General features: G+C 40.7%; 1 protein-coding gene and 1 long non-coding RNA gene across 3 annotated transcripts in view; one reads left to right on the top strand and one right to left on the bottom strand.

The window, feature by feature from the left end:
• The window catches only part of dyrk1b (dual-specificity tyrosine-(Y)-phosphorylation regulated kinase 1B), a 54,252-nt gene that overhangs the window by 22,504 nt on the left and 15,415 nt on the right, over positions 1 to 16,333 (bottom strand). Inside the window, exon 1 of one of the 2 annotated variants that reach the window (XM_034611333.1) lies at positions 3,042 to 5,223. The exons of the other annotated variant lie outside the window; for it this stretch is intronic. Within the exon in view, the coding sequence (XP_034467224.1) occupies positions 3,042 to 3,144 (103 nt within the window). The 5' untranslated portion in view covers positions 3,145 to 5,223. Of the gene's footprint in view, positions 1 to 3,041; positions 5,224 to 16,333 lie in introns of those variants that run through there. 2 annotated transcript variants of the gene reach the window in all.
• LOC117776931 lies at positions 622 to 2,044 on the top strand. The gene is made up of 3 exons (XR_004616520.1): positions 622 to 1,789; positions 1,859 to 1,979; positions 2,030 to 2,044. It is a non-coding gene; the product is annotated as an uncharacterized LOC117776931 (long non-coding RNA).

The raw sequence follows: 16,333 nt of genomic DNA, 5'->3' as shown, positions 1-16,333 counted from the left end.
TGTCTTAGTCCTGATGAGAATATTAACAATCGCTGTGGTTTTACGCTCAAAACCTAGACTACTAAACTAAAACTGAACAAGCAAACATGATATGTTGCCATAGGTGACCAGAGGGCAGGACCTCCGTATTAGGGTAAAGATATCCAGTTTTTCAAAGCAATGATGTAGAGAACTCAGCAGATACTGTCGTAAACAGTGCATAAGGACCTTTTAAGAGACAGATGAGTGAACTAATTCCACGTGGTGGTCGATAGGGCCACCCAACACTTAAATGTGTCAAAAACAATGCTGTGATCGGGTGTGTGAACAACTGCACAAAGTCAAGTCGAGCTTGCATCAGCAGTCAGTAAAAAGGCTGCTGGTCACTTAAAGAAGCAACAATGAAACACAGCAGACAAAAGCTGATCAGGATGGAGCCCAACAACAAATATCCAGCAACACATAGACTATAGGACCAGAGACAGCTAACTACATATCTCTGCATTTGTAACATAATCTGTGAAAACTGGATGTTAAATATATAAATTGCAAAAAGTGCAGACCAGTTCATATGCCAGCAGATTTCAAAGATATTAAATATCCCATGTATCTCAAATAATCTGGGCGTCCATAAAAAAAAACATTCTTTCAAATGGTCAAAAACAGCACAGAAAGATAAAAAAAGACATTCATCCCCCTTCATTTCATCTGACACTTCCCTGACACACAAGATATGGAACACATAGCAGCTGTATGGGGCGAGGACTGACATTGAACCTGTAGGCAACAAGTCCAACAACCAAACCTCTGTGTTGCTTCAGTTTGATTACTGAGGGTGGAGGAGTGCATCATGATGAAGGTGAGACGACACAATTGGCAGATATAAGATAATAAAACAATTAAGTGAGTCTTACCATTAAGCACCACAGGTAACATAGAGTCATAATGCACAATCTACACTGTGCTTTTGCCAAAACTGAAAAACCTAAAATTCAAACAGTTGAACTACATAGATCCTGATGATAATTTGTAACACTAGTTCACTGTTTCAAACTGACAAAAATGTGTAAATCTATTGTAAAATGTAACTTTAGTTTACCAATTGTCTTACCTGAGTAACAATGTTACAGGCTGAATCAAACAACATAACACAAAACTGAATAAAACTGATAAACAAGAAGGAAGGGAAAGAAATGAGTGAGCCACTGTGAGCAGGTAGGGGAAGCTGAACAAGCAAGCTGCAAAATGCCAGGGCTCAAATTTAATTCCCAGCTGGATGTTAAAACTGAGCCTGGACGTGAGGGATCCCACTCTGGGACTATGCGGGGAATCCACAGAATCAGTTAGTCCAGAATAAAAGTCATCTTAAAGCCCAGAAAAAAACAGAAGTGATTCAAGTGTGACATGTTAATCTATATCCTTGCATTCCAACCAGTACGTCCACAAATCACGTGTTTGAGTTACGTTTTTCAGCCTTAATTTGATGAATAACTCGCAACCTGTGCCAGAGCAACCAAACAAACTCACGCAAACTTCGCTTTTAGGTCATGTGTGCTCTCAATTTCTAAATGCACCCAAGCTCATACACAGACAAGCAGCTCAGACTGCTGTCAATAATTAATGTCCATTTTTTGGGGACAAACACACAATCAGGGACACAGCAACCAAAAGTCACATGAGCATTATTATATTATATTATATTATAATCGACAAAGCCTATCAAAGCATTATCAGATGAGATAAAAGCCTATATATGTGACACTAAAAACCCTGGTATCACTATCAGGATTCCTTTCACTTACTGTATATTGTATACTGTATATATTCACTTCTCAGTTTATTATGAACACCTACTTAAAACTGATGCAGTCTGCTCCAGCAGCTCTGCAGTAAATCCTCCTTCAGATTGTGTTCGGACTGTTTCAGAGGTGTTGGTTCAGATAGATTATCATTTTGGAGAATTAAGTTTATACTGCTGTTGAGTTGTATAACATTAAACAGTGAGATGTGCCTACCCTCCTTTATTTCAATGTAGTGGACAAAATAAAAGGATCAGCTGTCAACACAAAGGAACACAGCTGAACAGAACCACAGACCACATCCTCCATTATGATCATACATTTGATTCAACCCACTATATACTGAACATACAACCTTCTTGGAAAGGGAATTAACTGCTTGACAGTTGGATTAGACCGCAGCAGATTACTGTAGGTGTTCCTAAAGTGCAGATTCAGTGTACATGTCAATAAATAACAAAAAATGTGCATGGAAAGCATTGTAGAAATGCAATAATTTCAATCCCCAATAAATCTATAATAGTTGGACAATTGCAACATGACCCCACCAACATAAGGCCACAACCAATAAATAGGCAAACTCAACTATTCCTTATTATTTGCAGCCATGCGCTACCGAGTATTGTAACTCAGCAAAAGATAAACCACTTCTGCAAGAGAGCGCGATTACACCTTTAAAACAACATTAACAGGTTTGCAACAGAAGTTGCAACTAATTCAGGCTCTACAGCACTTGTTAATACTAACATGTAAATGGTCTGATGATTATATGATAATTATAAATAAGTATTTTTCAAGGTCAGGACAACTTGCTGCATTTTGTAGTGCCACGGAAATTCACTACAGTTCAAAGTATAGTTTTTCGTTTTTGAAAAAGTTTATCCTTATTACTTTATTCTGTGAATTAATGTATGAGTAGCTAAACCAAAGAATATCCAATAAGTATGGACAGACAGCATCCACAGTCTCCCCAACTGACAATGATGGTGCTTCCTGCTGCCCCCCCCCATTCAGACCCAGAGCAATCACGATTCAACGCCAACACATGCTGTCACAAACAGCAGCATGACACCATAGTGACATACATAAAACCAATGTTATGTCTTGTTAACTAAAACGTGTCCGAACTCTGTTAAGCGCAAAAACATCATCATACGCATGATCAACGATCAACTCACCGCAATATAATTACACAAAAATGTGTCTACAATAGGAAAAGAGTTGTTCTTTTCAGTGAGTGTGTGTTTGTGTGTGTGTACTGACTCTTGTTCTTCCGAAGCAGGGCAGAGGCGATCCAGGGTTCTGACTGGACCATCCTGCAAGGGGGCACAGTCTTGTCCTCCACGGATGATGATGTGATCACCATGGAAAGGCTTGGCAATTGTTCAATCCAGCAAGGAAATACTGTCAATCAAACACTCTGACGTGTGGGTGGGACTTGAAAAGGGTCAGGTAACTGTCATCAGGCGTGTTTTCAATCCCAGAGTTCACCTCAACAGTTTACATCCAACTAAATCAATGAATCTTGAAATGGTGGGAAACCGACCAACCAATCAAAAGGCACCGTCTTCTCTGGCTTATTTCTTTTGTAAAATTTTTTGTGACTGTGGTTTCTAAGGCAACCAACTGGTGTACAGGCAGCTTGTCTCTCTGAAGTAAAAATATAAAGGATGCAATCTCTGTCTTCTGTGGAGTTACACTAAAGATATAATCTCTCATTCTACATATATATTCTGTTTCTCTGTGGGTATGGGGAGTGGGGGGAAATATAATATTTGGTTAGTCAGGTTAGCTTTTAGTTATGTTGGTTTCGGCAGTTTCATGCATTCTTTCTATGTGCTGGAGGTTTGTGCCACTCCAGGTCGCTGGTGACCGATGCTTTAGGTAGTCAAAGGTAGGCCTTTCTTCTTGGTTAACAAGTGAATACTCTTATTTATGAGTTTGAGCTAAATGTCCAAGGGGTAAAGGCATAGACTCTTTTTGCTTATGATACGTTCACTTAGTCCAGGGCAGGTACAACCAAATCTTCACAGTTAATAGTCCTTCAGACATCTTCTAAGTGGTATTCCAGAACAAAGTTTGTGTCCAGTGAAGTCTTAACCAGTGGAACACAGTACAGCTAGAATCCCGCTACCAAGAGTCCATGGTCAGTAAGCCCTGACAGATCTCTTATTATTCAGCAGAAGAAGTTCATCCAACCTTTGTTATTCTTCCAGACGACTTGTCTGGAAGATCATTCACTAGCTGTAAATTGAGTCTGTGCTAACCAGGCTCGCCCAGCATACTGCCAGGTGGGCTGAGCGAGGTAGTGTGACAGAAGGGGTGGAAGAGAAGGAGGTGGAGGGGAGTTGGGTTTCCAGCTGCCTGCTTTTACCCCATCCCTTACACTAAAAATAGCTCCAATTACTGGCGCTTTCTGGGGGGACTGGTCACTGGACAGAGTGGAGCAGTGTAGAGTGATGTTATCACTCAGATTAATCCAGTGACACACACACGGCCCTGCACTGGCAATGTCACAGAGCCTGTGCGACCACAGCTCCACAAGGCCTGTGAGTGCTGCGGTCACTCAGCTCCCCTTCACCCGCCCACCTGGTCAAAAGGTGGCCGGCCCACACCAGGGTGAAGAGGGGCCCTTTAGTAGCCAGACAATAATGTAATCCACGTACACGGTACAGTTTGTATCTGGGACAACAAGCAGTTCTGCGAACACATGTAAACAAAATAGTCCACTTCAACGTGTTGATTTCACAAAGACGTGTAGTTCCAGACAAAGTTCCTCTGAGGGGATATCCACACTCATGGGCCGACGGGACTGTGACGAATCATTACAAACACTTCACCTCACTTACACGCGTCTTGTCCTCGGGGGTACCACAGGGGGGGGAAATCGGGCTGAGAAAGTTTAGATCCAGGATCGAGGGTCATAAGCCAAACGTTTCAGCGTGTTGGAGGCAGGCATGACAAACCGCTGACGGCCTGCACTTCCAAGCTACTTCCACACTCCCGACACTGTTTACCACAGCAGCTCGATCCGAGAGGGAGTCAGACTCCGAGGCGATCACACCAAAGTAAAATCACAAACAACGTCCAAACTGCGACGAAGCAAAACTTGAAACTCGTCTCGGAGTGAACAACAGAAACCAAATCCAGCGGAGTTCCTGAGCTTTGCTGTCAGACGCCTCTGCTCGCTTCTTTGACGCGCCCGTTCTTCTTCCGTCCGCTTCCGCTCTTCTGTCCTCACACACCTACTCTCCTCTTCTGCTTTTCAGTTGTAGAACGGGGGATTTTTTCTTCCTTCGTGGTGGAAACCTTCACAGGGGCGATTTCGACTCATGTTTCTCGCCCGTTTTCTCTTTCCGTGCTTCTCCGTTAGACGGAATCTGTGCTGCTCTCCCACACGGCTCCCCCACCCTGCGATAGGGACTGTACCATGTGCCCGTGGCGGGGGTCGGAGCCGCTCTGTCTGACGCAGCCTCGCGTTGTGCCGATAAACGCACGACGGATCCGCGCACACGACTTAAAATGACGATTGCGACATTTCACGGGTGTTTTCAGAGCGAGCAGTGCCCAAAGGCCGAGTGCTTTTAAGAAGCATTATCAGCAACCTGAGTGAGTTAGCGGGACGGTAACCTTCCCCCTGACCACAGTAGTCTGCTCCAAGCAGACCTCTCCTGTCCTGTCCATTTATAGTAACAGCGGGATATATATACTGGGACTTTATATACACGCAGACATAGACAACCTTCAGTTGATTTACTGAAACTTCTTTCTACAGTTTCATTGATAAACTCTGTGAGAAGATGGTGTGACACATACTAATAAAGTAGAGTAATAAAGAGTAAATAGTACTTTTCTAAACTTGCTACTCTGAGACTCAGCTGAATCTAAAGAATTATAGAAAACAAAAGTCAGTGTATGTGTTTGTACACATGTATATAAACCTCGAGAGGAAATGAGTGCTGTTTGTATTGCATTTGTATTATGTTGTGCTCACAAGAAGCTCATTGTGTAATATCTATGGAGACCCGGACCAGAAGTACATGAGACAGAGGCCTACATTGATCAACGCTATTAACACGTGTACACACTCATACAGGTCATTTCAAAGGAACTACCTTGAGGTGGACACAGTTTAATACAACACACAGGGCCGTAGGTAATGGCCGCTTTAGACATGAAACCCGTTTATGTGACAGACACTAACAGGAGCAGACAGCTGGGTTTTCCTGCTGCTGCCATGCAGCTCTCACTGGCTCATGTTGTTCCTCCAGTCTTTGAAAATATTTCTACTTCTCTGTGCTCGGGCGCACGCACCCTCTTCAGCCTCTGTTGCTACCCGACGCCATGGCAGCTGAGCGGCAATTGGCTCCTCCAGGTCCCGTCCCTGGCTGCCATTGGCTGGCGGCTGGGTGTGTGGGAGGAGCGATCGGCTTAGTTTCCCACTGTCTCTTCAAACGGCGCGAGGCAGGAATGACGCGGAAATAGTTTGAAGATGTCAGGTAGAAATGGAGGGAGGGGGCTGCAGCCGGGGAGAGGGGGCAGGGGGAGGGCCGGAGGCCTCCATGAGCACACGGTCACTGAGTGACTCTCCACAGCTGAGATCTGCGGTGACTTCTCCTCACAAAGCAGCCAAAGCTAAAAGTTGTTACTGTTGCTATCCGAGCATTCCGGCTAAATCAGGCACAATGCTGCCCGGGAACAGCTCAGCACACAAACACTGTCACACACCAGCTGACACCCCCTTAAAGGAAACTCACCGTCAAACGCAGCTCGCACTGCACAGACAAATGTGTGTCACTTGGGCTCACCCTCCTTTCTTTCTTTCATTCTTTCTCCTTTTCTTTCTGGGATTCTAATCTAGAACTTGTGCGGATTGATCACCCAGTAATGTGTTATACCAAAGTAATGCTTACTGTAATTACCTTCCACACAAAGGTGAAGGGCTCCTGTGATAATCCTATAGCAATGCACATAAGAGAAATAAACTTAAAACATGAAAGGCTCACCCAATGTTAAGTGCTGCACTTATCAATTTGGTAGCTTTTTTGTTGTATGGTTTTGAACTAAGTAATATCTGCTGATACTGTACATGAAACCTAATAACGGCATAATGAAGCTGCAGTAACAACAATTTGGTCAAAACTGGCCGACCAAATTTCAAGGTAAACATCAGCAAGTGTAATTACTACATTCTGGAAGTAATCTCATTGACTCCAGATTCTGCAGGTTTCCTTGATAATCAACTGAAGCTCCAGGCTCCAGTACCCATGGTCCAAATCACTGCACTCCCACACTCTGCATAACAGCTGACCAGCCACAGCTAAAATAGGATGGCATGGCCTAAAAACATGCTATAATTATACAGCTTGCATTGAAGTGATCTGTTTCAGAGATAAGTCATAAACAAGCAGGAAGTAACATAGAGCAATACAGCCCAGCAGCAATGTACGCTAACATGGTAATCGCATCCAGATGCATCACTACAGGTGGTCTGCTTCAAAAATGCCTTATGCCCAGCTCAGGGTGACTGCGCCTGTCGGGTCGGAGTGGCAGCCCGGACAGTGTGAAGCCTTTGTGTCGCAGAGGAGAAGTACATGCCTCACACAGTACCACAGGAAGGCAACACTTTGTCAGGCATCACATTTTTAGGGACTCTTCCTGTGAGACTGCAACTCAAAGGGGCTCCACAATAATCAGAAAGAAACTGAACTTGTCCTGTGCTCAAAGTTCTGAATACAGTGCTGGGTGCAAATGCCAGAACCGACATCAGATCTGGAGGTCTGTCCGTCCACACCAGAAGTTGGAATTTGTGAGCTATGATGAGACCAGAAATAAATTGTACGAGCGGAATCCATAACAAACGCTACATGCGCTATGCAAATGTAGGAGACAAAAGATTATTACTTTTTTAATTAGAATATATAGAAAACAACCTGAACCAAACAACGAGATGATGTGGAATTTTTCCTAATAGTACATGAGAAGCATATATGTGAAGATGAGTGTGTGTCAGGTTTAATGAACACTTGCTACAAGTGACAACTTCAATAAAAATCATCAAATCAAAGAGAAATTCATCACTCTCATCACAATAAACAGTTAAAGTGTTTTAGTGATTTATATATTTTCCAGTGTAATAAGATTTTTTTTTTCAGAGTTATAAGGACAGAAAGAGAGGTGAACTGAAATTAAGTTAAGCATGTGTAGCAAACTGTAGCACCCCAGACAGAGGCCAGCTTCATCTTTAGGATACATGATATAGCATCAACACAACAGGAATCATCTTGCAAGAAGTATTTTTACACAGTTGACTTAATGGTCACACAGCAGTGTCTAATAAATCATGTCCACATTATAGTTCAGTTTAGCCAAAGCTGTCGATTTCATTTCTAGAAGTTGGACAATTTAATCTAAATTTCTGCCACTATGAGCTTTTAATTAAATCTTAAATAAATACAAAGTAAATGAAGGAGAAATAAAGAAAATATGCGATGTAGAGGACACACTAATAAAAAACATATAAAACAGAACTTAGTATGTGCAGACTTTACAGTGACTTTAGATTAATAGCCACATTGTTCTGGGCCAGAAACAGGTTATTTCACCTGTGCATGCACAATAATTTTGATTTCATGTCAAGCCTAGTTCTGTATGGGCAGGCATGAAACACAACCGAGAGGAAGCAAGAAGGTAGCTGGGCAAAAACACAAGGAGGCAAGGAGACAAACCTTAACTCTACTCTCAGAGGGCTTTTTACTAGCCTACTGTGTGCATATGTCTGTTTGCACTGAGGAGAAAACATGGAGTGTGCCGCATTTTTTGTCATCCTCATGCAATGCAAATCCTACAGTTATGTCAGCTCCACAATTACAGAGGTTGGAGCAACAGGTTAAAAAGTGTGTTTGTGCAAACACATACATTGAGTGACCTACACAAGTTTCCTTTATTTTCTCTGCTAATTACAGAGTGAATAGATGAACTGTTGCACACCATGCAGTATGCCCTTGTGCACAGATGATAAAAAGAAATATGTCTTAAGAGAATAACAAGTGGGACTGAAAAAAGGAAGGAATAATATACATCTATATCTAAAATAAAATTCCATGAACTAATTATTTCTAACCCATCAGATATCCTACATGTTGACCTAACACCCTGCATAGAAAGCGTATTTCATTCAAAACCGTTTCCAGGGTCACAACAAAGGAAAATGAATTATTTTATATCATTCACAGAAATTAATATTCAAAAAGGACAATGTTTTAATAACACATTTTGAACTTGGATTGAATTATGCATCGTATTTAATGTAACAAATACATTCCAGAACAGCTGTAATTTGCAGAAGTAAATAAATGCATATAATAAATATCACTTAAAGATTTATATTTCTTATATTTCGACTGTCTGGTTGAAAATACTGAGGCGGTTGAAAATACTGAGGCGGTTTTAAACGTCGCTACAAGCGGACATGGTGCGTCAGTTTAGTCAGTGATGCAGCATGTTGCATGGGCACAAACGGCGACTGAAACGAGCTGTGGGATGAGATGCAGCAGTTTCCCGTCGTCTCCGCGGCAGATTCTGCTGCGAAACGCAGGTTGAAGGAGCGAACATGTGGACGAGCGTCAGTGTTTCAAAGTGACTGGTTTCCACTCGGTCACGTTCGGCGCAACTAACGCAGATTACAGCGGCAGCGCGAGGAGGCAAGCAGACTCCGAGACTCACGTGCCTTGCAGCAAAATTCCACCCGGCAACTATACACTGTACCATGGCAACAGCCCTGCCATTGGTCCCCGGTGCGTTTTCAAATGACCAATGGGATGGCCAGCCGCGGGTGATGCTTGTTGCTAGGTAAACATGATGCAGAGGGAAGATAGAGGAGCAGAATTACCATGGTGCTACTGCAGGGAGCTTTCAGAGAGAGGAGCACTGATAGCTTCTGTTCGCCGGCACTGGGCGGTGCCAGAGAGACGAGAACACCGGAGTGACACAGGCAAACAGGAGGATATGAGACTGGGTTACAGCCTCTGGGATCAGGCCTGCCAATGCTCTGCCTGCACAAATGCCATTAATGCACATTAAAGCCAGCCGATGGGGAGAGTTGGCTTCAGAGTCAAATGAGAATCATTGCTTTCTTCAAATAAAACACACGGATATGATTTACTGAAACGCTTTCAATTATAAATAAATTCATTAATATAGTTTTGAACTATGCCATGGCCTAGTGAACTCGGTATAAACAAAACAATGTAAAAAAAATAGGATGGGCAAAAATAGTCTCAATAAATTAAAACAAAGGGACAAACAGTCTAAAGTAACGAATTATGGTAAGAATCACATGTGCTTCCCTTTTCTTTAAATAACTTGACTCGCTGTCAATTACGAATAAATAGATTAATAAAGTTTTCAACTATGCCATGACCTAGTGAACTCAGTTTAAACAAAACAATGTCCAAAAAATTGAGTGGGCAAAAATAGTTTCAATAAATGAAGACTCACTTGACAATTATAAACAAATAAATACAGTTTTGACCTATGCTACGATCTAATGAACACAGTTTAAATCATAACCTACTAACTTATATACAAAACCACAACAGTAACAATGGGGTGGGCAAAATAGTTTAAATAAATGAACACAAATGGACAAATAGTCTAAAGTAACGTATTACAGTAAGAATCACATGTGCTTCCTTTTTCTCATCACTTTCTTCAAACATAACACGATATAATTTACTTAAACACTTTCAATTATAAATAAATGTATAAATAAAGTTTTTGAACACTGATATAATTTACTGAAACATTCACTTGACAATTATTAATAAATAAAGTATTGAACTGTTACAGTTTCAATAAATTAACACAAATGGACAAATAGTCATTTGTGTAGTAACTTATTAAGATAAAAGATAAGATAAAACCTTATTGATCCCACAATGGGGAAATTCACTTGTTACAGCAGCACACAAGTCACAATGAGGTAGACAAGAGTATAAAATAAGTCAATAGAATAAAATTTAAAGATTAAATTAAAATACAGAGACAACAGTGAAAGAAAACGTGCTAAAAGAACCACAACAAAACACATACACAGAAAAGAGGTTGCAGGTGCTTCGACTAGCTTCCACTCGTATGCACCATCTTTGCTTTTGCCCGTACAGTAAGTTAGCAGCATCAGTCGGTACAAGAGGCTGCACACTCCGCCTGCCAGACACCATGATACAGTTACTGGTGCCATGTATGCTCATATGAACCTCCTTTGTGACACTGTTTGCTGTAGTGATTTATTTATTTTCTTTCCCCCTGATATTTTTTTATTGGGAATTAGAAGTACAAGACATTACAAAGAACGACCCAACCCCATTTGCTTCCACAACCTTCAACAGCAGGAAGAGAAACAAGGAAAAAATGACAAAAATTTAAGTGGAAATAAATGTTTTTAAAAATGTACATAAGTCAAAAAGGTAACTAGTATTATAAACACCACTGACTTGGAAATGTAGTAGTGAAGTGCACCCCTGTAGCAGCCATAGGCATGCTGATTTATTTATTTTGAAGTCCTTGCTCATCAACTGGCTGTGTGTAATTATAGTTTAGATAAGAAAATGACTCACAACTATTCAATATCGTGTTGCACTTTCTCAACCTTAGCTTCCCATGACCTCATTTCAGGATCCTCCAATTCATTCCAAGCCATTGATATCTGCAGATCAGGTCACCTCACATGGGGTCCCACCTGCCTCAGTGTTAAGAAACTGCAACTCCAACATCATCTCCATCACATTTGAATGAGAATGCAAGTGACAAACTGAAAAGAAATGAAAAACACTGTAGAGGTCAGGAACTGTAGAGTCCAACCGTAACAGTACCGTCCTTACTGATTTTCTGTCACACATTTTTGGGGAATAATATTTTAAAGAGTGGTTTGTTTTAAACTTTTAAGTAAATTCAATTTACATCATCAACTACTCACGCCCTCTACTTTGGCATTGTCTTGACTTCCATGTATAACACTATTCCTCAGTGTGTGTTTTCAGTATGTATTTATAGAGACACACGGAAACTGGCCATTCAGAAAAACGTTGACCAATTAGCATCAGACTTGGTACATACCAAACCTTACTCATGATGAACAACTTTTTCAAATGTGTTTCAACCCAGTGGTTGAATGCAACTACCAACATTTACTCAACTATTACATACTGTGGCTCAAATCTAATGGGACTTGTATTTTTGGGGGGTGTTTCAGTATTTTGCAACATTATACATCTACATTTCAAAGGATAATATCCTTTTCAACCCAAACCCTAAAGCTGCTACTACTCTTCAACAGGGTGCTTTAACAGCCTTTCTGGTGCCGGAATCTAGTCTTTCAGAAATTCCCCAGAACCAGAAATATGACTTTGAAGCCCAGTTCATTCAGTGACTGTCCGATTGTGTGCTATTGAGAAATTAGGCAAGAGCTGAGCAGAGCTAACAAGTTCTCTTTCTTCTACTTCTGTACTTTTCATGTGAGCAACACTAGCAACAGGACTAGCGACAGGATGAAAATGTAAGCTTTTCTACCCATAGTTGAACATTGCAACCTCCTCTCTCTGTTACCACTGGCTTTTCACTCTATCTTCAAGTATGGCTGCTCAGATCAGTTTTGAACACTGACAATACCACTGCTTTGTACTAGAGCCTGGCAGGTTTATCTATTGGCCAATATGAGCCTTTCACAGACATATTGGTATTGGCATGTCTTAATACCGACTGATATGGAAACTTTATTTGACCGAATAAACAAACTAGACATATGCATTTATGTTTACATTTTATGTAAAAAAATACGTGATTTTCTCTCTCTCTCTCTCTATATATATATATATATATATATGTTCTATATATTTGGTTGTATTTGTGTTTTATTTAGATTAATAGCTGTTTATGATACAGGTTTTGGTAAATTATTTGTAAATTAAAGCCATAATTACGTTTTATCATTTATTTTCAAAGACTGGAGGAACAACATGAGCCACGTGTATATTGGCCAAAATATCAGTGTTGGAAATGCTTTACTCCTTAATATCAGAATCAGCCCCGAAACATCTATATCGGTCGAGATCTACTTTTTGGTGACATTTTAAGAAACCTTAAAATATAACATTTACGTATAGATGAGTCCCCAGCTCTAACAAGCACAGGCAATATGGCTCATAAGCTTTGGGTGCTCTTCAATATCAGACACACAGTTTCTCTCTGTCTGACACACACACACACACACACACACACACACACACACACACACACACACACACACACACACACACACACACACACACACACACACACACACACACACACACACACACACACTAAGGTCAAATAAGCCTTAATATGTCAAGATCTAAATAGTATTTCCTGAGAAACTGATGAAAATGTTGAAAAATTACCTCACAAGGTTCAGGATACACCTAAAAAACGTCCTTGATCTGCCGCTTTAACCAGATTGCACTCAAATTGAATGGATTCTTCTGTGGTCCATGCAGCATCCCTACAACAGGTGTGGTACAAATAATCTCTTTACTTTTGGCCAAATCCTGCTGACAAGCATCGAAACAAACCAACAAACAGATGCAGACAGGTTCTGAAATGACCTTTTTGACCCATTGGCCAAAATGCCTGGTAGACGAAAGACTCTAGCGGCCAAGCAAAATGTTTCCAGCCAAAGTGATAATATGTGTCACATATCATATTAATAAGGTAGAATGTTGAATCATAAAGCTCTTCCTTTGCTCCTTACTATGAACTGCAATCACACTCTTTGCTGGTGTGCTCAGACATTGCCGTTAGCGCTGTCACAGAATCTGCTGACAGGGGAGGCTCCGACTGAGTCCGGGATACAGACATACAACCTATGTGACAGTAGCTGCGTTCACAGTCACAGATATTTTTTAGTTTCATCATTTTATTTCCAATGACAAGCAAGTTATTTAGTGTTTTTTCTTTTGCATCCTGGTGACATACTGTTCAAATCAACTCCATGCATCATATTGAGCCAGTTATATGCAACCCCATCATCTCCAAACCTCCATTTGTCATTGGAATTTCCATTTGTAGGTACTATGCCTTTCTCCTTTTTGGTTGTGCTTGAGCAGCAGACAAATGGCAAGCGATCTTGGCCTACTGAGCCCCCCCTCCAAACTCTGCCTCTGATTGGCTATTGTTTTTATTTTGCTACTGGGAAAGCAGAGCGATCGTACATCAAAATGCTGTTAAGATTTTAAGGATTGTATCCAATGATGGGTAAAAACTCAAACTAAAAATATACCCACATTTGGTACTTGCTGGGTGTTAATTTCAGACCCTGAATGCAGGTGAAAAAAATACCCCCTGATAAAGGAAAGTGAAACAAATTGAATAATAAAAACAACAGGTGTGATTGGCTTAAACAACTGAGTGAGGCATGCAGCCTTGCCCCCATGGACTGCAAGCGCTGTTTATCTGTTTATTCACTTTTAATTGAAATAACACATCACATGTCCAAATCCCACCAAATTTGACATCGCGCATCCACGGGCCATTTACAATACGCATGCCAAGCGTGAAGCCGATGAGATGAACTCGAGATATGCAGTCCACAGACAGATCACATCACATCAGTGGCAAGTACACAACAGACCCATTATAAACTGAACCTTTGAAAACTAAGTCCTGTTATTTTACTGTACAAAAGACCTCACAAAAAACGCTTGATATTATATGGTTACTTAGACATGTGGGGATTATGAGGCGTTGGTACTGTATGGCACATAACCAACAGCATGCACATGTAGAATTTACAATTATAGTGCTCAATCTACTTCAGTAAAAACAATTACACTATCAAAATACATGACAATTACACCATCAACACTGTTAGTAGGTGTCCACCAACAAATATGAATCAATACTTCATATGAGTTTTTTCATAGATTCTCTTTGGCCTTCATATTACATAATAGGTACAACGACATCTACCCTGGACACATTCCATTATCCATACATTATATTTCTGGTATGGCAGTGCGACATTACTCAAACATACTACAAATGCAGTCAGAGAGACCGGCGCTGCATGCAGTCTTAAATAGTCAATATGTAAGTATTGGATGATTTAACTTTTAAGCACAGGTGAATGTTATTGACAAAATGCTGAAATTATCATAACTTTACAATAGAGAAGCAGGTCAGCAAAATAATAATACATTAATAATGACATTGTACAATGACATTCTAAGACCTGATGAGCATAATAAATTTATTTTGTGGGCATATTTGCGGTGTAGAAGAACCTGTGTAATTATAGCCACAAGAAGCAATACACAGGTTCTAACCCTTTGCACTCAACAGAGGGAAGCAGCTCTATGGGCATACATTTAATCTGAGAAGCAATGAGCAGGTTTCAGGCTCAAGAAAACTGAAGTCACTTTAGCTACTTAAATTCTCCCCTTCATCAGATGTGAAACTATGTGTGTATGTTCAAGGATGAGACAGGCCAGTGACAAGCCAGTGAAATTAATCAGGGTTGATCAAAGGCATTTTGATTTATTAGCGGATATGTAAAAAGGCTACACCCACTTGCACCAATCCATGTGGAACTTCAAATTTTGGTTACCTGCCTCTAGATGCACATCATATTTTGTAAGATGTTGATCATAAGGTTTAGAGGTAAAAAATTATACTTTGGACTACAACTTTGATCCCATGCTGTGACTTTGACCCTTGATAGATTTGAAAAAATCCCCACTCCCAACCAATCAGCCAGGTTTAATCCAAATTGGATTACCTACCACAGTTATTGGTGTGACTGAAAGACAGACAGACAGAAGCCACCAATTACAATATACCCACCTACTACTGTGTAGCGCAGATGTAAACAAAAGTTATTACATGGTAAGTTTTTGACCTATTGATAAATTCAAGAAAAATTCAAATCAAGTCAGTAAGCAGATGGTCAACAAACAAGACAAAGACAATCACAAAGTTAGCAACAATGTTCTTCTTTAAGCAAGGAAGTATAATATTGACCTTTGGAGACCATATCTGTAAGCATACTTGCATTGAACCACATCCCTCAATATTCATTCACATTCATTTCGACACAAAAACAGAATGCCCATCAGGTTCAGGTCGGGCTCGGTTAGTTTTCTCTGAGGCTTGCGCAAGTTCAGACAGACAAATAAGGCAAAAGCTGATCTCTATTTCAAATGTATCCTATACGTCACCAGGTTCTTCATTAAGTTTAAGGCTGGCTCAGGTCTGCCTTGGACCTGCTCTTAGTTATGCTGCTATAGGCCTGGATTGTCGGTGGATATATGAGACATGAAGCTTCTCTTTCCTCTTCTCCCTCTTCATCATATTAATGTCTCATCAATAAATGTTACTGACTTGACTCCCCAGAGTCCTTGTACTTTATCGTTGCATGTTTATATTGCCTGTAAGAAGGGCAACTACATCAGTTCATAGCTTGATCCGAAATGAGCCAGAATGTGCGTTGTGATTCAGTCCGGCAGTTACCCGCCGAGTAA

Source organism: Hippoglossus hippoglossus, chromosome 16 (genome assembly GCF_009819705.1).
Source record: "Hippoglossus hippoglossus isolate fHipHip1 chromosome 16, fHipHip1.pri, whole genome shotgun sequence".
NCBI lineage: Eukaryota > Metazoa > Chordata > Actinopteri > Pleuronectiformes > Pleuronectidae > Hippoglossus > Hippoglossus hippoglossus.
This window is presented reverse-complemented; position numbering and strand designations above follow the sequence as displayed.